A 24738-nucleotide genomic window follows, 5' to 3' on the forward strand; every position below is an offset into this window, starting at 1 on the left:
CTCTCTTACTGGACCACCAAGCCAGCTTCTGCTTCTCTTTTCTTTTTTCTTGGTCTTTTTTTTTTTTTTTTTTTTTTTTCTTTTAAAGTCAGCCGATAAGATTCCAGTCTGTAAAAATGGCTGTTATGGTACAATAAATGAATATATACAATACAAAAATCAACAAAAGTAGGCTATACATGGACGTCTTGGTTGGAATTCAAGCTTGTTTGGCAATAAAAACAGCAAAACAACAAACGTTAATAATCAATGGGAACAAGACTTGCAAATAGAGGGAAAATTAAAAATAGTGAAGCGTTTGATTAATGTTAGTCAGTTTTGAACTTGTGCTTTGACTCTTTAATCCATGTGGTGTACATATATAGTTATATATATGTGCTGTTATTACAGATATTACTTGTTACTTGGATATGTTTTCTCGCTCGGTTTACAGAAAAAAGGACGTGACTTTGTTTGCAGAGCCAGTCCACATTTCAGCAGCAAAAATTTACACATTTCCGTCTCCAAATCCTCTTATGTTTTTATTACTAGTATTATTATTATTTTTAACTTTGATTTACACGAAAGGTGTTGAAATCCCGTCCTGCCGGAGTTTTAGGAGGCCGGTTAAAGCTCGGGAGTCTTTGGCAAAAGCAAACATTGCAAATCCCAGTCGTGTCGAGGCTGCAGGGGGAGGATCACCCTGGAAATACGACGGCGTGTTTGGGCCATTTTAGGGAGGAAAAAAGTTACAGTTGTACATTTATGAGAAAAAAAAAACTTAGAAAACTAGTTGTTGTTCTACTGTGGGATTCAGTAAGAAGGAAATCCTGGTGATTTGAGCCCAGAATCACAAAATCATCACCAGCATCTGCACTCTGAAGAGACATCGCCGTGACTTGGGCTGATTCTAATAAATTTGTGACTTTTTTACAATTTTAATCTCAGAAATTCAGAGTATTTTTTTCCTCTTTTCTCTCCCTAAAATGGCCCAAATACGCCGTCGTACATTTGTTGTGTTTTTGGAAATTTATGATGAATAACGAATAGGGGAATATTTTGGGGGCAACATTTTGGGTGGAATTTCAGAAAAAAGAAACAAGAACTGACGACACGAGGTTTGTTTCAGGGAAGTGAATGCACAGGGATTTAAAATTGAGCGACCAATATTATCCGGGTGAGATATTGATACTGATATTGGTTCATGACACACATCGGTATCGGCGTGCATGTTGGCTGATATGCAAAAAATACGGTCCATGTAGCAGTAACAAGTGACTGAGATTATTAAAAGCTGCAAAAATTGAAATTATGACCGTTCAGACTCAACTGACAAAAAAATGGAGTAAATATATAATCTAAAGCCTGGCGATGAGAAATTATGTGCTTATTCCATGCTGTCATTTGACTCTAAGCATTAATCACTTTAACCGACCCTCAGCAATTTTGATTATTGCAGCTTTTAAAACAGTGTCACTGTTAAAAAGTAAAATATCAGACCTGAACGTGTCTTTATTAACTATCTGACGATCCAGTTTTAAGGATTTCTTGCAACAAATGAGTTTTTATGACCAAAAATATGGTTATCGGAACATTTTGTACTCCCAAATTTTGATACTGGCCTCAAAAATCCATTGAAGGTCGATCTCTGATTTCAAAGCAGACTGGAATTCTGGGTTCAATTCCCTGTGTGGTTCAATGGTTTGGCAAGGCACTGCCAGACTGAAGGGTTTGATCGCCACTTTTTCACCTCCTGGATTGTAAAAATCTGTTTAATATTAACGTTTAACAAGGACACATCAGATAATAAACTTTTGAACTTGATTTTAACCAAAAGGCCGAGAGGCGAGGGGTTTGATCTCTAACAACTCGAGCAAAAACAAAAAAATAAAATTACATCGTGGAAATGGTTTGAAACATCTGAACACCACACTTCTGGTTTAAAACAAATCTAAAACTATTCTGGATCTTTTTTTTTGTTGTTGTTGTTTTTCGCTCCTTCAAAATATATACAAAATGAATCCTAAGGTTATAAGCCTTTCCTCCGGTCTCCCCATGCATCTTTTACAACCGATTCCAGTCATTTCAATGCAACATCACTATATACACACACAACGTATACACTATAAACACAAGCGTCCGCTATACATAAAGGCATTTGGCGTCAGTATAATAAGGAGTCAGTGGAGTGTCAAACCCCACACAGTGAGACGAGTTACAGCCACAGACAGTACAGTAACAGATGAGAATATGGCGGCAAAACGGTGGCAAAATCGATTATGAGAAATCAAAAGCGAGGGATTTTTTTCTTCTCTGTAAAGTCAGAGTTCACCTTTCTTTTCACCAAGACTAGGCAGAATAAAACAGAATAACATTGCGACTGCATTTCACAGCACTGACTTCAGTGACATTAACGGAAATACAGCTTCTTAAAGGAACAGTTCTCCCAAAATACAAAAAAAAAAAAAAAACCCACCAGATATTTTCCTACTTACTCCGAGTGCAGACTGTCCATCCAGGTCATTTCGGTGTGATTTGGCAGGGTTTCCAGATTGTTACGAGGGTTTTTTGGGAACTATTTCCTGCTGACACTGACCCGTGCTGATGGCGGACAGATACAGCTGGATAGATGGCATTCATTGGCAAGAAATAGTTCCCGACAAAAAAGATAGCAAAGTGCAAACCTCATCAAATCACATGTTGGATAATTAGGTCATTGCTTTTGGAAAGAGCTTATATGCCATTTTGTGATGGACTGAGCTCAACAAAACCAAACAAAAGAAAAACCATCCGGTCCCGTTGTATTGGAGTCAAGGAATGCAAACTGGAAACGTCACCAAATCACATGTCAGATATTTGGGTCACTGTTTTTGGAAAGAGCTTAAATGCCAAACTAATTAAATTTAAATTCAACAAATACACACACATGAAAAAAAAAAATCCAGTCCTGTTATAGTCAAAGAAGGTAACTGGAAACCAAATCACACAGAAATTAGCTGGACAGAGACAGAGACAGCACTAGGAGTTTGGTGCAGAAATTTTTAGGGTTTTTTTTTTGGTTTTTTTTTGTACTGTGGGTGAACTATTGCTTTGAGTGGGAAGCACCAGAAAAGTCTCCTAGATTCCCTGAACCAGGAGATTTAAATTAACAAACATACAGTAAATTAAGCAGCATCTCAGTGACACACACTTTAACGAACATTAACAACGTCTTTGGCATTGTAGTGTGATGCTGATACATACAGTATATTTAGACAGTGAAAGCCTAGCATTTTACAGTACACGTTTTCAGGATTATAATCTGAACACAGGGGTGTAAGAGGGTAATCCAACAGGGGAAAAAGGCGGGATTACTGAGTTTTGTTTCCCACTGGGGCCAGCGATGCTAGAAACATAAGCACTTCTGGTACGATAAGGCGCTTCGGATTGAGTTGTGTGAAGAACAAAAAAGTGGTTGAATTTCAATTAAAAGCAAAGGATCTGACTGCAGTTCTTCAATGTCCTCATTTTGAACACTTTGATATGCTTCTGTTTCAGTCTTCAAGCGTCTTTAACTTCTAGCAACCGAATTCGAGATGACATTCTCTTCCTTGTCGATGACATCCAAAGGCAATCACCCCAATCCCAAAAACTAAACCTGCCCTCCGCTCTCTCAAATGTTTCTCACCACAATTTTCAAGGTACGTTCTAGATATGCTTTCTGCATCAGGACCGACATGACGACCAGCAGCGTCTTATTGTACTTGGAGATTGAAGTCCTGAATGTCCCCTTCTGACTCTTTGACCGTCCCATGGTCCATCAGAAACCTGAGGTGTGACAAAGTCGGTAGTTTCCCGGAGAAAACGTGCGCATCGAAGCGTTTTACTCAGACTGTCCAACATCAAATCGGGTGATGAGGAAAGAAGAGGAATTCAGTGTTGCAGAGGCGTCTTCTAGAGTAGGTGTCGTCTTCTCAGGTCGCTCTTGTTCCTGGTTTGACTTGTCTTGGTCTCAGTTGCTCCTGGATGTGATCTCAACTTTCTCCTGCCTATCTAAAAACTGTCAAAGATGCGTTCTTCTCCACTCGGTCCACCTTTGTTTATTTTCTCCTCAGTGGTACAACCATTTAAAGGGATTAAATGTGTTAGTGTGGAGCCTAATGCTCGTCAAAGGCATTGTACGAAACAGTTTCTGCTGATTTTGCTCTTGAATGGGGGTTTTACTTTCTCTGGTCTCAGTCTTGACTTGGTCTCCAAGCCCTTCGGACTCGGTCTTGACTGGTTTTGGAATAGATTCGGACCGCACTACAGTGGCCTGCTGCAGCCGAGCGTCTTCATTTTCTGTTTAGTAGTGTCCGTATCCCAGCGACATTCCCATGCCCATTCCCAGGCCCAGGCCCAGGCTCTCCCTCAGCCCTCGCAGCTGCTCCTCTCCCAGCCGGATCTTGTCCTCCAGCTGCCTCTGCTCCACCAGCAGGGCCGCCTTCATCTTCACAAAGTGGCTGCAGGGAAACAACAGCAACATGAGCATTTTTAATTAAAAAAAATAAAAAAATAAATAAAAATATCAGTCAACTGCCACTAACCTTGTTGACTTTTTTCCTCCACTGAGATTTGTGACAATAGATCTTTCTCTCATTCCTCATAGTTGTTAAATGAGGACACAGTATTGAAGAAAAGCACACTGGTTTTCCATCTTAAGTTACATTACTTATAATATTCTACCCTGTTTTTATGTACATTCTGTCTATTTACATGTGAAGCACTCGGTGCATGTTATTTCTGTATTCTAAAGCACTTTGAGCTGCATTTCTTGTAAAAAAGGTGCCATAGAGATCATTGTTATTATTATTATTATTATTATTATTTATCATTGTTATTATTATCATTCTTCTTCTTCTTCTTCTTATTATTATTATTATAACATGCTATAGCCTATTCATCTTCTGTTTGTGATGACACCAAAGTTACCTAATTCACCAGTTCTATAAAGATTGTCTTAAATACATAAATATATTTATGTTTCATTATTCATCTGAGTCTGTATAATTTCACAAGAACCTGATTAAGCATCTATTATTAAGATGGTTATTACTAAAATGTCCAACAGCATAACCTATTCTAAATGTAGACCTTTCTTGAGACAGAATAGTTCACTAATTAAGAATTGAAAAATGTCATCACACAGCCTTAATTCAAGGTGTATGAAATGTACATCAAATATCAAAATGCAGCGGCACACTATGTCCTTTTCTGTATTCATGCTTTGCATCAGCAACAAGTTTCATGTGTTAGACCACACTTTCTTTTCTTCATTGTTAGCGCAACAAAACGAATAATTTCTACAATATCTGACTGCACTGCAGAGCTGGAGACGGTATGAACGGCTGCTGTGAGGTTTTCTTCCTCACCTGTAGTCGCGGTGCTGCTCAGGGGAGAGGCAGCGGGACAGCACCCGGCCCACGGCCTGCTCTCGCCGGTCGACGTGATCCTTCAGGTCCTGGGCCTCCGCCAGCTGCCTCATGAGCTGACGCTTCTTCTCCAGCAGGGGGAGCTAGACGGCAGAGAGAGAGGGAACGAGGGGAGAGAACGACAAAGAGAGAGTGAGAGAGAGGAGTTGATGCATTTGAAGCATTTTTTCCGCAGCGTTTTCCTCCATGTTTGTGAGTTCCAGCAGATCTGATGAGATCTTGTGTCTTGGTGGTTTGTCAGAGCTCATCCATCTCTCCCATCTTGTATCCTCCCTTCCCTCCGTCCTTCCCTATCTCTCCTCGTTTCTCACTCTCTTGCTATCTGTATCTGGATCCTCTCTCCTTTTCTTGACCTCCTTTTCTTACCTCCACCCCACGCTCCCTCTTTCATTCCCTTTAGAGAAATAGATGAATGCACTGGCGGGTGTCACTAAAAGATTTGGACCATTCTAAGCCAACCTAATCCAGGATCACAAGAACAGGAGGCATGAAGGTACAGTGTGGAGACTGCACCTGAACAATGACTGTAGTTACTCACAAACAATGAAGGGAAACAGACTTGAAGCATTAAAAAAAAACAAAAAAACAGCTGAGACGCGAGCCTGCATGGAGGCGGTGCAGACAGCTGCATAGATTAAAATAAGAGCGAATCTGTTGTGTGTGACACGCGATTAAAAAACATGTCTGATGCGCTCAACTCAAACCTTCACCCTTGAATTTTACATCATGCTGTAAAATGTGGCTCGCCCAATCAGGTTGAGGTCCTCCTCAGGTAGGCACAGGGGAATTGTGGAAGGACCGTGGGAGGCCATCACTGGTGGAAACTCCCAAACTCCTTTATTACCCATTTAAATGACCTTAACCTTTAGTTAAAATGCAACCTGGTGCCAGGTGTTTCAACAGGGAAGTGCACACACAGGGACATAAAAGATGTTCCCAAAGCCTGTAAAACAAACACAACATCTTCCTGATGCTCTGCTGGCTTTGTCCCACTGGACTGTATCCATTAATCAATCAAATTTCATTTTTTTTTTTAAGCATATTTTGCACATTAAATGCAATGCGATGTGCTTTGCAAACTGCAGTGGGAGAAGAAAAAAAGGCATCACCACACGCAGAAGAGATTAAAAAAAGAAATTTAAATAAGACAAACTTTGGTTCACCACTCGTTTGTTCTAGCTGGACGTGAGGTTGAACAGGTTTCAGTTGTCTGGGAGTTCATGCTGCTGTTTCCTTTTGGGAATGCACCATCATCTGATACTTTGGACTGCCTGCGAGTTGTTTTTGTCATGATTTGTTGTTTTTTCCTTTCTTTCTGGACTGCACGGACTAAAAATGCCCCGTCCTTACAGATTTAAATGCCAGGATAAATTCAATTCATCAAATGTACACGCTGTCCCACCTCATACTTGCCTCCCTCCCTTCCTCCCCCTCTCCCTCCTCCCCCCGCCTCCTCACCCTCTCGTGGTGCGCTGAGTCGGGGTCCAGTGTATCGAGGGCCGTCTCCACCCTCAGCAGCCTCCCCGACAGCGACAGCATCAGGCTCACCACCTTGTCCAGATCCCCGATGAACATGCGGAACTTGTCCACCTCGTTGGGCTTGCAGACCGCCACCACCATGCTCTCCACCTGCACACACACACACACACACACACACACACACACAAACACAGAGTTAAGGTGATTCCTGCTGCTGTAGCCTTATGCAGCGCCACCAAAAAGGTAACTGAGTTTGGGATGACACAAGACCACCAGTGTGGTTTAAATTACTGTTATATTATTATTATTATCATTATTATTATTATTATTATTATTATTATCGTCATCATTGGCATTATTGTTACTGGCAGTAGTAGTAGTAGCAGTAGTAATGTTAGTAGTAGTCGTCGCAGTAGTAGTAGTATTGTTATTGTTATTAGTATTATTACTTTCTCTGTTCACATCCTTTGGTCTTGTTCTAATTCGATCTCAGATGTTTTTTATTTTCTATTTTATTTTTTTATAGTCATTTGCTGGTCTTAGATATTATCTGATCTATTTTATTTGATTCCTACATTTTTAATGTTTTTTAATTCAAGTGTTTTTTTTATTTTTTATTTTATTTGACATTTTTAATTTGTTTTATTAATCAAATGCTGTTTTTAATTATTATTTGATCTAATTTTACTTCATTCCTAAAATTTTTAAATTGTTTTTAACTAACATTTTTTTTGTTTTTATTTTATCATTATTATTTATCATTATTATTATTATTATTATTGTTGTTGTTGTTGTTGTTGTTGTTGTTCTTGTTATTATTTGTATTGTTAAATTGCTGGTCTTAAATTATTATTCAATCTACTTTTATTTGATCCATACCTTTTGAATGGTTTTAGTTTACATGTCTTATTTTCTACTGGTTGGCCTTCATTATTTCATGTCATTTATTCGCTTTATTTATTTATTTATTTATTCATTCATTCATTCGTTTTTCTCTATTCCTACTTTTTAATGTTTTTTTTTTTAATGACAGGTATTATTTATGTGTTTGTTTTAAATGTATTTGCTTATGTTTTATTTCGTCCACCAGCCACATCGGTTTCGTGGCTGTGGCGCTGACGTGAAGCGCGTTGGGCCTCCACCTGGAATGAAAGGTGCTGTCTAAATGAAGCCTTGCTGGCTCGCTCACCTCCTCCCCCAGCTGCGCGTTGGCTCTGATGTCGTCCTGCAGGCCCCTCTGAGCTTCTCTCAGCACGCCGAGCTTCTTTCGCAGGCTCTCCATCAGCTGCTTCTGCACAACAGAGGGGGAGTTGTTAACGCACCTCGGACACAAAAACAACAGGCAGCACATCTCTGTCAGCCCCGCATCACCTCTCCGACAGAGTTAATAACTTTGGCTGAAAGACACTGAGGATGCAGCGGTGAGAGACACTGTAAAAGTTTACGCTGACACGGCCGAGGTTGAAAAAAAAAAAAAAAAAAAATACCAACCCTGTCCTTTAACTTTACAGTATTAATTACCTTGTAAATCAGCTCGTCATCGTCGTCCCTCTCCCTGCTATCAGCCATCTGTGACAGGACCTGAGCCTTGGCCGCCGATGTGCCGTAATAAGACGAACAGCTGGAGCTCGCACCGGACCGCCTGCAGGGTGGAGGCACGGAGAGGAGAGGTCATTTCCACAGCAATAAAATATCGAGGCAGGGTGATGAAAAGGACACCGTCGTAAAATAAGGCTAACATGGATAAAATAAGAAACTGCATCAATAATCTGAGACACAGAAACTGGGGCAAATGAGCAAACAAAACCGAAGCAATAAAAAAAAAAAAAAAGAAATGAGGTGATAAGCCGGCACAACTGCATCGGTTAGCAGTGCAGGCAATTAAAATAACAACACGGTGGGAAATACTGGAACATTAACGTCCATAAAAGGAGATTAGAAGTCTGGGAGATTAGGAGGGGGGAGATTAGCTGCAAATCAGAGCACTTCCACAAACTTGTTAGTGTTTCAATGGTTTGCATGATGGCAGGGCGGCCGTGTTGTCATGTGATGGGAAGGTTGTCGGTTTGATTCCCGCAGAGGCCGATGTAGCCTGTCAAACTGTCCTTGAAGAGAACTTTTTTGCATGTGTGCATTGGGAACTGACTTGAGGTGAGTTATCGGAATCAGAATCTGAAATACCTTATTGATCCCCGAGAGGAAATTGGATTATTGGATAATTGAGTCGACTTAGCCTTGAGTTCTGAGACACCGAAGCATATTCTGTGCAGTTATACAACCAATATTTGTGACGTATAGATATGATCACGACTGATCATGAGAAGTCAAAATAGGACCGGCGTGGCCCTTTAAAAGTTAGAGGCAAGGTGAGAGGAAAAGACAAGCTGAGGGTTTGGGGTTTTGGTCGAGAACATTCATGTTTGGTTTAAGCCGCCTGGACTGGGGGGGGGTTTACCACATTAGGATGATTCAGAGGCGCTGGGTAGGCTGTCCAAACTGACTTTCTCAGACTTTGCTTTGATCATCTAAACTTTCTGGCACTCGTCGAACAGTCCGATGTGGCAAAAACCCACCAGTCTGGCACCTGAGCGGACTAAAACAACACCGAGAACAGCGAGTTCAAAATACTAGGGGGGGAGAGAAAAACGCTGGCTGTAGGGAAGCTTGTGGGAAAGAAGGAATAGCTTAGTGGCAGGAACAATTAGGTCCTGTGCAAATCTAATGGTCTGTGTAATTAATGCACACACACACACACACAGACACATTCCACTACCAAACTGAAGACTTCTGGCCTTTACCTATCCAGGCTGTCCGTGCTGTGCTCCGTGTTTCGGTAGGCGCCTCTCCAGCCCTCCGTGCCCGATTCCCCCTCACTGTTCTGGGGGAAGAGCTCCTCCAGCCTCTCCCCGGCCTCCAGCTCCTCTTCCAGAGACCCGCTCTCTGCCCTCATCCTTCCCGCCAGCGACGTCTCGGAATCGGGTAAGGTGTCGATGTCCGTCTCCAGGACGGTCACCGGCAGGGCGAAACAAGGGAGCTCGCTGCTGATGGGCTCGTCCTCCATCGGAAGCCCTTCCTCCTCCTGGAAGTCGTCGATGTCTGTCTCCATGGGGATGTCCAGCTCCGCCTCCAGGCTGTGGGCGGGGCTCGGGCTGAGAGTCGTCTCCGATTCAGTTCCCGGCTCGGGTTCGAGAATCTTCCGGGGTTCCGTGTTCTTGGAGTAGCCCTGGAAGCTCCTGTTGATCCGGAGCTGCTGCTGCTGCTGCTCGTAGTTCATGGCGAAGTACGATTCAGGAGAAACGGCCCCGCTGCCGCCTCCGTTTGCTATGGTCGCGGGAAATGCCGTGTCGCTATGAACTTTGGGAGGTGGATTTTTCTCCCACTCGGCTCCCGGTCTGAGATTGGCCTGATGTTTGTGAGGTTTCACCACCGTTATTCTGTCGTGGTTGGGGCTGCAGTTGTGCTCCATCTCAGATAAGCTGGAGAAACACAGAATATCAAAATGTCACAATAACAAGGACTAAGAAACACAATTACCAATCAAATTAAAAGATAACCATTATTTATCCCCCATAGGGGAAATTCAGGAAGCTTTGCTCCAATTATTAATGATTCAACACTGCCTATAATATTACAAGAGCATACTGTTTAAAATTTGCACTGTCACTGGTCAATGACTTTCAAGGTTTTGTTTGGTGCAAGGCCTCTTAACTGGCATGTTTTGACATTAGTCAATATTAGAGTTCATATAAGCCTTGTGTTTTCATCATGATCCTGTCAAGTCCAGAAATTCAGTTGAAATCATGTTAAAAGTGCGGGTGTATTAACATAAATCTCCAAATCTCTATCATAGTGAGAAAGTGGAGGTACACTGATGAACGTGGGAATTTTACTTAATGAACATTATGTACTCTGAGATGAAAAATTTGCAATGCTTTATTTTTCCACAAAAACAACACAAGGCAAAGAGTGAAACCCTCTGTTTTTGAAGCTGGGATGTTTTTAACTTCCAAGGAATTCAAATTTCTCGTGTCCAGCGTGACAAATGAAGCTGCTCAGCTGCTCAGCTGCTCAGCGGTTTAAGATGACTGTGGTTTTACTGGGAAATTCCCGGTTGTGAATGAACAGAAAGGTATGAAAGTAAAGCTGCAAATCAGCATGCATGCTCAGCAAACAGTGCTGCTTATATTGTGTTTTAACGTTTTGGGCATTCAGCTAATTCTTTTGTCTGGGGATGCAACCAGTGATTATTTGGGATTTTGAATCATTTATGGTGGTTGAACTATGTATGCATGTTTATCTCCTTTATTGCTTTATATAGATTTACCTTTTCGACTGCATTCATCTTTTTATTGTTTGTACACACAAGAGTGGCACACCAAATTTCGCTGTACTGCTGTGCAATAATAATTAAGGCATTCTATTCTGTTCTACTGTATTCCACTCTGAAAAAAAATCTCATGGGAACGATCAGTCAAAAGTGATGTCTTAGCTTGCAAAAAGGACAAAAGGAAGACAAATCTTAGTGAGGCCGTAATCAGACAATGTTTGGCGTTTTAATGACAAATGATTGATTATGTCTCACCTGCTGACACTGTTCTCTGTTGGCTGCGGCGGCGGCGGTGGAGGCAGTGGTGGTAAAATGTCCAGCCTATCCTGCTGCAGCCCGTGTCCGCTCCTCTCTCTCTGGGGCGGGGCCACAGGCCTGAACGCCCTCCTGGAGAACATTGGACTGGGTGGGGCAATCAGGAATGGCTGATCCTGAATTGGAACCTGGCTCTGACTGGGCAAGGCAAGGGGATAGGGGCGTTCGTGAACTGGAGGCTGGCTCTGATTGGGCGAGGCTTGGGAAAAGGGGCGTTCGTGAACTGGAGGCTGGCTCTGATTGGGCGAGGCTTGGGAATAGGGCCGTTCGTGAACAGGAGGCTGGCTCTGATTGGGCGAGGCTTGGGAATAGGGGCGTTCGTGAACTGGAGGCTGGCTCTGATTGGGCGAGGCTTGGGAATAGGGGCGTTCCTTGACCTGAGATTGGCTCTGGCCGCAGCTGCAGTGCGGGCAGCCGTCCGACACTTCCTGCCTCTGTGGAGGAAGGCTGTACGACCTCTGCCTGGACGTTTCAGATGGAGGGAGGGACGATGAAGAGTGTGAGGTGGAGGTGAAGGAGGTGTGGGTATTGTGGTTGGGGGGAGGAGTCATAGAAGAGTTGAACTGAGGAGGCGAGGTGAAGAGCGTATGGTGGGACGCTCGCCTGCGGTGGAACTGCTCCCACTTCGGGGGCGGCGGTCTCGGAGGAGGCGGCGTCTTCTTCTTGCTTTGCCTGGTGACACTTCCTCCCTCCCCTACCCTGATGCTGCCATCGCCTACTTCCTCCACCTCGCTCAGGGTCTGGGTAGTCACCATGGACACCAACGGCGACCAGCGGTGACTGCTGTCGAATCGGAGGTCGTTCTCGGACATGGCTCGTCCCCGGAGCGAGAGAGGAGCCGGCGGTGGAGCGAACGCAGATTCATATCGATCATCATTTTTGCTGTTGTTCTGTCTGGGGCCCCATTGAGCCTGGTGGGAGTTTTGATGCTGCTGCTGCTGCTGATTGGCGCCCTCTAGTGGCTGGGAGTCATGCTTCCACCTCGGGTAGTCCCTTCGTTGAGAGGGAAAGTTTTCAATTATCATTCCACATCAGCAAAGTAAAGAGCAATTAAACCCTAAACCGAAATCTGTGGAAGCATGGCCTCTGATGGTGAAAAGTAGAGTTCCTGATCTTTGGTGGCAGGTGATGTCACTTCCCATGCAGAGCAACAGGTGGTGACAACACCTGCCACCAAAGATCAGTGTGGAGGCAGAAGTTTTTTTCACAGTTCTGGCTCAGGCTCTGCATCCCCCTTTTTCTTTTCCTGCACCCAATCAACAAGAACTCACTCACTCCCGAATCGTCTTGAACACCTAAGGAAAAAGTTTTTGCTCGCATGCTTAAGCTAGTCATTCTGTTAGAATAGAGCTGATCTGCACCTTCATTAAAAGTGTCAGCTTTAGCCAGTGAGTGAGTAGGACTCCTGGCCAAAGAACAAGTGGGAGGCAGGTCTTGATTTGGTGAATTTGCAGGCCAGTCCTACACAGGTATTTGATCTAAGCTGAAAATTGCCGACTTGGCACCCGCTGCACTCCTGGCCGGCCTGACAAAGGCTTTTCCTCTTTCTCTGACCTTTCCCAAAATTTCTTCCCTTTTTCCACTTTTGGCTTTTGGGAATTTTGGGGGCAGATTTCCTTTTGTCCTGGCTCATTTGAAACAGACAATTTACATCCTTTTTTGGTTTGCCAATCAACTCCATTCTCTCAGGAATGTCTCCAGTTTTTGAATTAGATAATCAAGAAAACTGTGGTGAGCAAATGATACAACATATATACCGTATTTTGGGTGTTGTATTGCTTTAAAACAAGTTTGTACATAAGAATAGATGATGGGAAATTGCTAGAGAAAAACATCTGGGAATTTGTTAGAGAAATGCAAGAGTAAAAAAAAGCATCAAGATTGACAAAGTGGTTTAAGTGTTGCTCTTGGCATTCCAGACCCAGTGAACTGTTACTGTCTCTGGCCAAATATGAGTGGAGGCCCCTTACATACCATAACACACCCCCTCCTTTACTCCATCCCAAGCTAACATATAGGAATCACCACTCAACCACATGTCATTATGGTCATATTCTAACCATGGATGATTGCTCCACACACTTAGACCTCATTACGCTCAAATCAGAGCCAGGCATGACTGAGTGGGATTTCCGCACGTCAATTTACAGCGGGCCCACCCCACCTAAAGGTCTCCGGGGACGTACTTAGAGGCAATCAGAGACAGTACGAAGAGAGACGGTGTTGTGTGTACGTCTTTATCCCCACGTGTGTTTCAGAGCATGAAGTCTGTATGGTAATGAATGAATGACAGAGAGGCAGAGGCAGAAATATGGAGAGCAATCAATCTGAAATGAAGGAAATATGTTCCTTTTTTTTCCCCAGTTTTAAGGGCAACTGCATGCCTTTCAGAACTCACACACACACACAGGAAGTGGCTCACCTCTCGGTCAGGCTGTAGTTCCTGTTGAGCTTGGCCGTTTGCTGTTGCCGGGCAGGATACGTCTGCAGAACACATTTATCCTGTTAATTTCACCAAAGAAATGTAGGAAAAGCCCCGTTATGAGCTAAGTGTTGGTCAGCACCCTTCACATCGGTGATGTAGTGGTGTTTTTGCAGAGATGGGTGGGTGCACCGCTGAAGGGAAGTGGGTGTGTGACTCCACCCTGCACTATATTTCAATGGCTGATAGGTGGGGATGTCCTGTATTAGAGTTTGACTGATTTGGATTCTGGAGGCCGATAAAACTGCTGACAGCATGAAGGTGAAGACGGATGCTTAATGGACGTTGTTTATTGGAAGCTGTTTAGGTTTTTATCTCTTTACGGTCTATCTACCTATATAAATGTAATGTGGAGTGGAAACTGAATGAACTGAACTGTTGTGAATAATGTTGGATGAATTACTTATTTTAAATTTCATTTCATTTATTTTTTTTTATTAATTTTTTTCCCCTATCCATGATATCCATGACCTGTTCCAAGACTTTATTAAATTTCCTGGCTTCCCCTGAATAGAAGAATACACTTTTCATAACTCCCTGGGCTTTACAGAATACTAGGACACATGGGAACCCTGATTATAAGCGATTCTCAAATATGAAAGAGTAGAAAAAGCACAAAATAATAAAAAAGAGGGCAGTAGGAATTGTCTTTGGTAAGATATGGACAGTAAAAGGCCTTGTGACACATTTTACAAGGACACCAGAGCCATATACATGTAGGTAGTTCTGCCAATGGCATTTCTTGTTGATCTAAGCGTCCGTACGAGGCTCTGCTCATTATGGCCACAATACAGGATACGTCTGTGTAACGCATTCAACCTGGGTTATTACTCCTCCTGTGGAATGTCAGACGACCTCATCGCACTCTCATTACCGGCCACAGAAGCACAAGAGCCAACAGATACACAGAGAGAGAGAGAGGCGGGGCTTAGCTGCAAAAACAAAAAAGCGGTGGGGTACTGTAACGCGCTCGTCCTCCTCCGCTCAGAGATCCCTGAGCAAACACATTTTTTGACTGTCTACAATCCAAATCTTAACATTCGCTTGGTATTTTTGTTGGCACCTGATGATGTTAGCAAGGCCGGCTTTTTTTTTTTTTTTTTTTTTTCCCTTATTTGTCTTTCTCCTCGCCGTCAACAGAGCATGTAACAGAGAACCGCTAAGTGTGAGAGACGAGCAGCAGCCAATCAGCCGTGTTCCTCAAGTACCTGAATGGTCCGTGTGCTTTTCTTTTGAGAGTTAAAGGGGCATTAACTCCTAACCATTCCTGCCCTTTCTTAAGACTCATTTTAGTAAAGGGGCAGGGGATCTTCAGGGGGAAATAAAAGGTCAACAGTAGTCGCCACATAGAAGTGATGAACATCATCTGAAAGCTGGGAACCTGAAGATTGATTTGAGATGCAGCTCAGCAGAGAGTCTATGAGCGGTAGAACATGCAAGATTTAACCATTAGTGACTGCTCAAGAATTAATAAAAATAGTCAAAAACATACGACATTAGGACACAAAGAGCTTGAGGAACACCACAGAAAAATTCATGCTGTGATTTGGTGGCAAAAACGTTTGACATTTGGAGATTCTCTATAAGAACTGCACTTTTCAGCGACTGGATGGTGTGCGTTCTGTTCTGGAAATTGCCACAAAAGTCCCCCTTATTTTCAATCTACCTGGAAAACCAGACATCCTCTGAAGGGTCTCGCTCTCTAGTTTGTGGCTGTAAAGTTTCATGAGGCTGTGATAATCCTAGAGGTCACTATTGGTCATTGGACAGTGATGTCAAGTGCCAAAAAATGGTCTGACTATAACGAAATGGCAACAACACTGATGGAGCTTGTCTCCTCCTTCATGAATATTCACCTGAAGTCTCAGTGCCATACAAATCCTGCATATTTCCCATCACTGACATCATAACAGCACTCAAATGTCCAAAAAACAGAATTTACTGTTTACTTTCTTCTTCCTCGAACTTGATGAGATAAATGTCTCTTGATTTGTGAGGACATCAGTGGTTTGGCTTATTTATAATAATTTGATGCCCTCTTTTTTCTTTTTATTTATTCATGTCTTACGTTATTTTATGTGTTTATGTATGCATTTATTTATTTATTTATGTATTTATTTCTTCATTTATTGACATGTACAACAACTTTCACCGCAACAGTGTGTGAGAAGATTCGATATGGAACTACAATTGTTCACAGGATTTTCATTAAAGGGTGAATTGCTCCTTTAATGTATGTGACAGCTATTATGTCACAGTTTTGACCAAATCACATCAGTTTTATGTACACAAGTTCAAATGAAGTTTCACCGAACATGTTGCGTAAACCATATGAGGGTCCAGTTCTCTCAGCGTGCACCACAGCGCCACCAGTGGTCACAAACTGCAACAGGGCACCTTTACTGTGTTGATTTTTTCCATTCAGGGGGTGAGGACACCACAATGAGGAGAGTAACTTGGTTCAGGTTTGGTCTAACTTTGCAAAACAGCAGTCAGATTTAATGAACATTGTGCTGTGTGACTAATTCTTCTCCACTGATGTTTCAAAATACTGTCAAGGAAAATGTGGTCGGTCGGCCCGCAGCCGCTCTGCAACCAAGTTCAGCATTCCTGTTCAGGCTTGGCTGCAAGATAACTCCCACAATCTCCAAATTATTGTACAACAGAGACATATTCCAACTGGCCGAACACACGCTGTGCATACAACGTGATAACAGTGAATGTTTTTAAATCTGAGTGTGTTTAGCGTGATGGGGGATTGTGCAGGCGGTGTTTTCTGTACCGGCCTTTTAAAAGTGAATTTCCTTCAGGGATAGGCTGAGTTGAAACACACTGTACTGTATTTGATGTCAGTGTAATGGAGTGGGATTTTAATGTTTCCACCGGGGCTTGAAACTCGCCTCTGGTCTAATTCTGCCAATAACAATTCAGCCGAACTGTTCCCTCGCTTTTCTGAAAACAAAGCTGGGCTCCTCAGATGGGACCCCACTGAGCGACAGTCCATTAATAACAACAATACCAGTCTGCAGCAAGTCCACATTTTCATATTCTGTTTCCTTCCGATGTCCAAGACACACACACACACACAGGGACGCACACAGGAACACATGAAACACACACATAAACACTCATAGGTGTGCACACTGGTCAGTTAGAGTTCTGCACCCCCAAGCCGACCTCCGTAAAGCCTTTCAGACCACAATTTGAGGTGATTTTGCTCTATGGATCCTCATATGAAAAGATATTTTGGTTATTTTGACGTTGAACGCTGACAAGCAGATTCACAGCGGTGAGATTAAAACATAATGTTAACATACTCACATTTTCTTATACTGCAAAATTTAAATTATGGTGAAATTAACCTGATCTAATCACTTGCTTTCTTTCAAAAACATGGGGGGATGGCAATTAACATACAAGCAAAAATTACTGTAAAATTAAAGTAAAAATTGCAAAAAATGTTTTAAAAATTACAAGAAAACTCATGATTAAATTATCTTAAAACATCAGATGAGTGATGTTGGATCAGATTTCTTGTGTTTAAATGACTGTGAACGCTTGTATTCTTCATTTTGATGAGGACCCCCTGGAAGCCCTTCAAGGACCCCGCGGGGGTCCCCAGACCCTACTTTGAAAACCACTGAGCTAGAATACACACCTGCATGACTGGGCACACACACACACACACACACACTTACATAAACACCAGGCACATGGTATGCATGCGTGTGTGTAGATGTTTACAGCTGGATGTTCATGCATGTACCTTTGTGTGTGTTTAGTGCTTGTGCATGCATGTGTGTGTATGTGCATGTATGTGTGTGTGCGTGTGTGTGTGTGCGTGCGTGCGCCTGTGCAGAAAGCCTTATCGCAGCACTGCATTACATCCAGCACATCTGTTACCATTAAAGCTATTGGACGTCTTTAGCAGATATAAAACAAGAATTCAACGCAGGGGTTATCGCTGTGGCATCAAACCAAAAACCTTTCATTTGAAAAGGATCCTGACCAGGAGGAAACGGGGGTCCAGCCCCCCCTCGAAGGGCCCCGAAAGGGAAAAACCGCATGAAACAAACGGAACAGTGTGCGCTTTAGCCAAATATCTGTTGAACTGAAGATACATTTTGTCTCTAACAAATGTCAGCGTGGCTTTGCTCGACGTCAAATGAAGGGGTTTGCTAATAGGCTGGAGTTCATGGGAGTTTCAAAAGTTCAGGAAGAGGGTCTCTGCTATCAAAAGAAAGCCCCCCTGCCAGGAGACTTGAGTCAATTCGCGGTAGATATGTAACCTAACACTGTTATTATCACTGACACAAACGTCCAGCGTTGTTGCCCAAGCCCCCGCCACCCGCCCCCCTTCTCTCCTTCAGTTCCACGAACAAATTCAATGATCCATCGAAATTCTGAATGAGAGTTTCAGGCTTCAACCACATGCAGGACGCGAGGTTCAACTTCAAACCGACCGTTCAACCGCGCAGCACTTGAAACCCGGCGGTCACTTAGCTCCGACATCCAAAAGTGGTCACTTGATCCCATTTTTTGGTGCTGCTTAAAAGAGCCGAGATGCTCTGCAGTCTCCGATGGTTCTTTCGCAGCTTTCCAAAAGCCACAGTCTAATCTCAGCAAACTGCAGAGTTTATTCTGCACTCTGAGTGGCGTTTTTTTTTTTTGGAGTTTTTCAACGCTGAGACAGCCGTGGTTATTTTGTATGAGCGAGCCGAGCGTGGGAAAATCAGCTTCAAGGCCTCGGTCCACCGTCCAGCAGTCGACTTGGAGCAGATAATGGCAGTCTGCTCGGTGTTTGGGACGCAATTAGAAACAAAAATGATGAATATGTTTATTCAGGGTTCCCACTCTATTTCAAATGTAAAATTCCTCAACTTTTCAATGACTTTCCAGGACTAAAATATTGGAATTTCCATGACCTACATAAATGTAACTGGAGATCTTTTTCATTAACCAAAGAGGTCTTATTAAGATTTATAATTCTGTTTTATTCTGTTTGAAAATGTTCCTTTGCATTGAATGTCTCATGTTGAGGATAAGGAATGCTGCACCAAAAACAACAATTCAATACAAATATTGTGTTTGGTGAATAACTAGTTAATGATGTTTTAAAACCGAGGCTGACAAAATTCCCTGATATAAGAGCAGAATGAATAGAATATAACTTTATTATGCACAAGTGGAAATTTGTCTTTGTGGCATATGCACATAAAAGGCACCCAAAACACACGGGCACAGACGTCAAGGGTCACCAGACAAACCACAGAATTCAAATTGCAAATAAACTGCATCAAATTAAATACATAAGGAACCCAGCTATTGGCAAAAAAAAATCATGAGACCTGGTTGAGCAAATGCCAATCAATGTTCTCATTTTATGAATTAAGGAAAGTAATTGCATTTGGTACAAAAGAACAGATTCTGTGCAGACTTTTTGTGGCTCTTGACGTCCTAGGAGCCTTTCAAACTGAGGACGGGCGATCAGGTGCAATTGTTTTTCTTGCCTTTCTCAAGGTATGGAAGCTACAAATGTATATTCCATGACTTGCTTAATGAATTTATTAAATTCCCTGACATTTTTCTTTTCTTTTCTTTCCTTTTATTCAATTTGGTAGTTCTAAGACATGTGTATCTAAGTATTTTTGTAGTACCCTTCAAAATTGTTTCATTTGAGTCTGGCATTCTTAGTTTCTGTTGTTGCATGTGAAATTATACTTTATTTTTGCTCTTATATATATTTATTCATTTATTTTTAACATTTCTATTTCTATTTTTAGTGTTCTTAATTTTTATTTTAGTCACCAAACAAATAAATGTTTGAACACTTTCCCTGTCTGGAATAGACTTTTCACAATTTCACAAATTTCATATTTCTTTTTCTATTTTTTATAGTTTCACTTATGCTTGCAATATATTCTTGCGAGAACCTGAGCAACTACAACTGACCCAATTTCCCCTCAGGATCAATAAAGAGTTGCTCTGATTATTGATCAACAAGACAGACACCCTGAAATGCATCATGTTTTTACCCAGACTGTTTAAATGCATGCATACTGACTACAGTGTGGACGTAATGCATGCGTTGGCTGTACACAGAGTCCAAACAGACCATCCAGTACTTGTTGAGTGCAACAAACTCTCTGCAGATGTTACCTGTGCACTTTTTAGCAAAACATAAGTTAGTCTACCAGTTTCACAGTCTGGCACTGGAGCTGTTATGCAGTCTGACAAAAGGACCAGTTTAAGGGCTAAGAGGAATGACCTTGGTGAGGGCCTCGATCTGGAACGTTTGTCTGTTGTCCTTCCCCTGAATGTTTTATAAGCCTGTATTCACCACTGCACTAGCTGACTATACTGCATGGTTCGCCTCAGTCACTGGCACATTTTTATATATACAGGGCTCTTCTTGGCAAACAGCCCTCATATTTATGCTCTTTTTATCAAGAAAAATCGCCTGCATTCCAATGATTTTTTTTTCTTTTTTTTTTTCTTACAGTTGTCAGTTCCAAAAGCCCTGCACTGAAATGGGAAATAAATCCATTATGGTGTCAGGCCCCGGGACCTGGAATGATTTTCAAAATGACCTGAAAATGAAGATCCTCATTCCATTGACTGCGTCTAAAGCTGTGGTTAGAAATGCGGTCGCTACATCAAATGAACTCTCGTCCTGCTTTTTTATGAGCCACTTTTGTTTGACTCTTATTTGTAGTTTTAAGGTTACTTGATGCTCTTGTGTTTTGTCTTGTGTGTACTGCACCCCTTGTCTGCTGCTGTCTCAGCCAGGACTCTCTTGACAAAGAGAGGTGAATCTCAAGTGACTTTCTGGTTAAATAAACAGACAATAAATAAATACAGATATATATATTAAAGTGTACAAAGAGATTGCAGATCCTTAACTTCTTTTGGATCTTGACCTTTTGGTTGATGCACCGTTTTTGAGTGCAACTGACTACTTTAAGGGCTAACAGGAAAAAAATGTATTTTGTTTAGGTTGGGCAAGCTGACAATCTGAAAATACATATCTAGGGATTGGATTCTCCTAATGGCAGTCAAGTATGTACTCGACTAGTGTGCTTTTCATGCTTAGCCCCACCTATACATGCATACTGAGTGTGAACAGTGTTGACCCATGGTTCAACTTCCTTCAGCCAGGAACACATTATCTCAGTCCACATTTCACTTTGTCTCTTTTTTGTCTATAAATCTGACAACGTCAAGTTATAATCCAGTTCCCCTGACGCCAGACGCCTACTGAGAACTAACCTGGCAACCCCTGACTTCTTTATGAACCTATAAATGCGGTGTGTCTGTCGCTATAATAGTTGGTATTATATTATAGTGTGAGTATTACTGTGTGTACATGTGATTTTGACGCATGTGTGAGTAAAACTGCATTCTTGAGCGAGCAAGTGTTAGTGCCATTACCTCTGTAGGCGTGTAGCTCCTTGCTGAGTATCTCTGGTGCAAAGGTTGCTGGTTCTCCTGGGATTGGGAAGGGGTGTTGACTGGATAGAAGGCTGACCGAGGGACTTGACTCTGGGCTTGGCTGTGGGACAGTGCCTGGGGCTGGGAACTGTTCAAGTTGTGTTGGAGCTCTTGATTTCTCACTTTAATGTCAGCACTGTTGTAAAAGTCCTGATTGGAGGTGAGTTGACTCTTGAGGTTCTCCCTTTCCTTCTGTCTCTCAAGCTCTTTTTCTCTTTCTTTTCTGAGCTGTTCCTCTCTGGCCCGCTCCAGCTCTCTTTCTCTCTCCTGCTCAAGCTCTCTCTCCCTTTCCCTCTCCCACTCCCTAGACCGCTCCTTCTCAATCTCCCTCAGCCTCACTCGCTCTAATTCCAATTCCCTCTCCTCTTTTTCTTTCTCATGTTGTCTCTCCCTCTCTCTTACCCACTCTTCCCTCTCCCTTTCTCTTGCCCTCTCCTCCCTCTCTCTTTCCCTCTCCATCTGTTTTTCCCTCTCCCTGCTAGTGCTCACAGACTGCCTCCTGGCTTCCACAGAGTTGGGAAGCAAGGTGCTTTCCTGATGAAGTCCACCCTGATAAGAATATCTTCTCTGGGCTTGGTGCTGACCAAGGTCGCCTCCCTGAGACTCTACAGGGTGAGGGTATTTCCTCTGCCTGCGACTTGTGAGTCCAGAGAGATTTGACACAGAACCACTCTTGCTCGTCTCCTCAAAAAACTTCATCCTGTCTGCAAATGGGAGGATATCGGACTCATCCACACGAGAAGTGGAGGAGGAGCGAGTGTAGGAAGAGGTGAAGGCACAAACCCCATGCCGTGACCCTGTGACCCCTAACACCCTCTCACCTCGGAGTCCAAACCGTCGGTCCAGTTCAGGTTCTGGTTGGAGTTTATGTTCAGGAGTCCAGCGCCAGCGGCGGGCCTTGCCAGCCGGCGCTGGCTCTTCCACAACCCGGATCCCGACACCAAAACTAGGCACACTTTGACCTGGGTCTATAATCTGGACGGTTCTAGATAGCTCATAGTTCTGGTTCTGAGTGTTAACTGTGGGCTGAGATTGAGTCTGTAATCCCTCACAGCTAGTCTCACTTGAGGTGCGCAATTTTTCAACTGCTGCTGTAGTTTGGGACTCTAGGTGGCTATTGCGTGGGACAAATGCAACTTTGGTACTTCTTCCTTGGGGTGGCTGGTCTGGGTCTTCTCTCTCTTCATGGATGTCTGGACCCTCCTCTTCCTGTACAGTTTCCCCACTACAGAACAACCCCCCTGGGTTGCGGCTCTTCTGAAGCTGGGCCTTTTTTCTCTGGATCTCGTTCCGGAGGTTGGTAGCAAACCGCTCACTGCGACGCCGGTTCCTTCGATGGTTCCTGAATGCATTTAACTTCTTCATTGCTGTCTCTCCTTCTACATCCACTTCATTTCTTCCTGCTCGTGCTCGTTCTAGTCCTTGCTGCTCCTCCAGTAAGGTGTCCACACTGGCAGCAGCACTAAGAGGACCAAAATCTCTCTCAAGTACCCGGTCAGAGCTTACTCTTCCCTGGGTTGATGATCCAGTGGGTTCCCCTGGGACACTCACAGAGCGACCCCAATGGTGGTGATGCTGAATAGGGGAGAGTGACCCACCATCTACATGCTCTACCCCTTCCAGCCTCTCACCTACATCTCCATCTACGCCATCCCCATCCAAGAACACCGATCCTGGGGTTGAGCAGCGACTTCCTCTTTGGAGGTGGTTGACAGACCCTTCTTGCCCACTCAGGTCTGCGCTGAGGTCTTCCCTCATGGGCTGGAGTGATGAATGGGACCACTGGCTGCTACAAGGGGATATGGAATGATCTGAAGGGTTTGACTGATCATAAGGCTCCAATGACGAGTTATCACCATTAAACTGTAGCAACTGAAGCTGCGAAGCGAGGAGCTTCTCCGGGGCACTGTGGCGGTGCAGTCCTGAAGACGAGTTCTTGGTCTGTAAGTGGTTGACCTGAGTCTGCTCCTGATCCTCGGTAGAGGGTTCGGGTGGTAGGGAGCCAGGAAGAGGAGAGTTCCTCCCTGGGTCCGGGTGGTGGTGGTCTGAGGTGGCATCTGAATCACAGTTTTTACTACCACATCTGAGACCTCTTAGTCCTTTGTCCTGACTTCGGACATCATGGCATGACTCCAAGGAAATCTCTTTGAAATTCCCATTTCTATCACCTACTTCTGACTCCACCGAGAAGCCGTTACAAATACCCGATTCAAGGCGCTGGGGTGACTTGTCATCGTCATGGTAACAGGAGAGCGTGGGAATTTCAATCGGAGCTGAGGTGCAACGTTTGTCAGCAACCTCAGGTCGACTCCGTGTTGCCCTGAAACTGTCCTTCCTGGTTGGAGGCTGAGGGGGATTCACCTTTCTCTCTGTCCTTCGTTCTCCCCTCCGCTCGTCCTCATAACAGCAGGAGGAGGGCCGCTCTTTTACCTCAGCAGGCCTTGGTCTCGGCCTGGTTAGCGACCTGGACTTCAGTCCCATCAGGTGGGCCTCATCCTGGGCCTCACCTGATGAGCTCCCCAGGGTTGAAGCATCCCCACCTGGGTAGCCTCTACAAATGGGCCCCAAGTTCTGGAGGAGGTTATCCATGGAGCAGGCCTCACCGGGCCTCAGCGGCACCGTTGCGTAGTCGGACGTGTTTGAACTAGCTGAGAAGGAGCTGTAGGCGGAGTCTCTCTTGTTGTTGAAGAGGGCGGAGTCGACAGGTGAGTTGTGGGAGTCGGAGTACGGCTGTGTGGTGGGTGTGATGGGGTCCAAGCTCTCCATGGAGCCAAGGGAACTGCTTTGGTCAGTGGAGGAGTACGGTCTGGACAGCTGACTCCACTGCATGGACAAGTCACTAGATAGATAGATAGATAGATAGATAGATAGATGAAGAGAAATGGGGAAAGACAGTTTCAGAATAAGTACAAAAGGTAAAATAAATAATGTATTTAACAAAGTAAAATCACTGTAGTAACTGAAGAGTAGCCTAATACAGAGTTTTGTTAAAAAAAAAAAAAAAAAAAAAATTGGATGTCCACCATTTAAATAGGAAAAAAACAAGGTACTTCGGACAAAAAGACATTCTTGGCTAACAAAATAGTTGTGCCTTTTTACTTTTTTTACTGGGACATCTCTAATTTAGAAATATTGAATGACAAGGGTCAGGTAATGCTTTTCCTCTCTATAGCATTTTGGAATACCAATCTTAAGCTGTACAGCTGGAGAATCTG

General features: G+C 43.4%; 2 protein-coding genes across 2 annotated transcripts in view; both read right to left on the reverse strand.

Moving 5' to 3' along the window:
• Positions 1 to 3548, reverse strand: part of clcn5b (chloride channel, voltage-sensitive 5b) — a 50097-nt gene extending 46549 nt beyond the window's left edge. Inside the window, exon 1 of the mRNA XM_030075645.1 lies at positions 3545 to 3548. The gene's annotated coding sequence lies outside the window, so the exon portion shown is untranslated. The remainder of the gene's footprint in view (positions 1 to 3544) is intronic.
• shroom4 (shroom family member 4) lies at positions 3549 to 24352 on the reverse strand. The gene is made up of 10 exons (XM_030075695.1): positions 22013 to 24352; positions 21464 to 21790; positions 13973 to 14034; positions 11491 to 12543; positions 9707 to 10384; positions 8430 to 8550; positions 8098 to 8199; positions 6888 to 7058; positions 5370 to 5512; positions 3549 to 4460 (listed from the first exon to the last, which is right to left on the reverse strand). Exons 1-10 carry the CDS (start codon positions 24350 to 24352, stop codon positions 4304 to 4306), a joined length of 5154 nt encoding a protein of 1717 aa, XP_029931555.1. The 3' UTR covers positions 3549 to 4303.
• Between the last annotated feature and the right edge of the window lie 386 nt (positions 24353 to 24738).

The sequence above is a fragment of the Myripristis murdjan genome, chromosome 18 (genome assembly GCF_902150065.1).
Source record: "Myripristis murdjan chromosome 18, fMyrMur1.1, whole genome shotgun sequence".
NCBI lineage: Eukaryota > Metazoa > Chordata > Actinopteri > Holocentriformes > Holocentridae > Myripristis > Myripristis murdjan.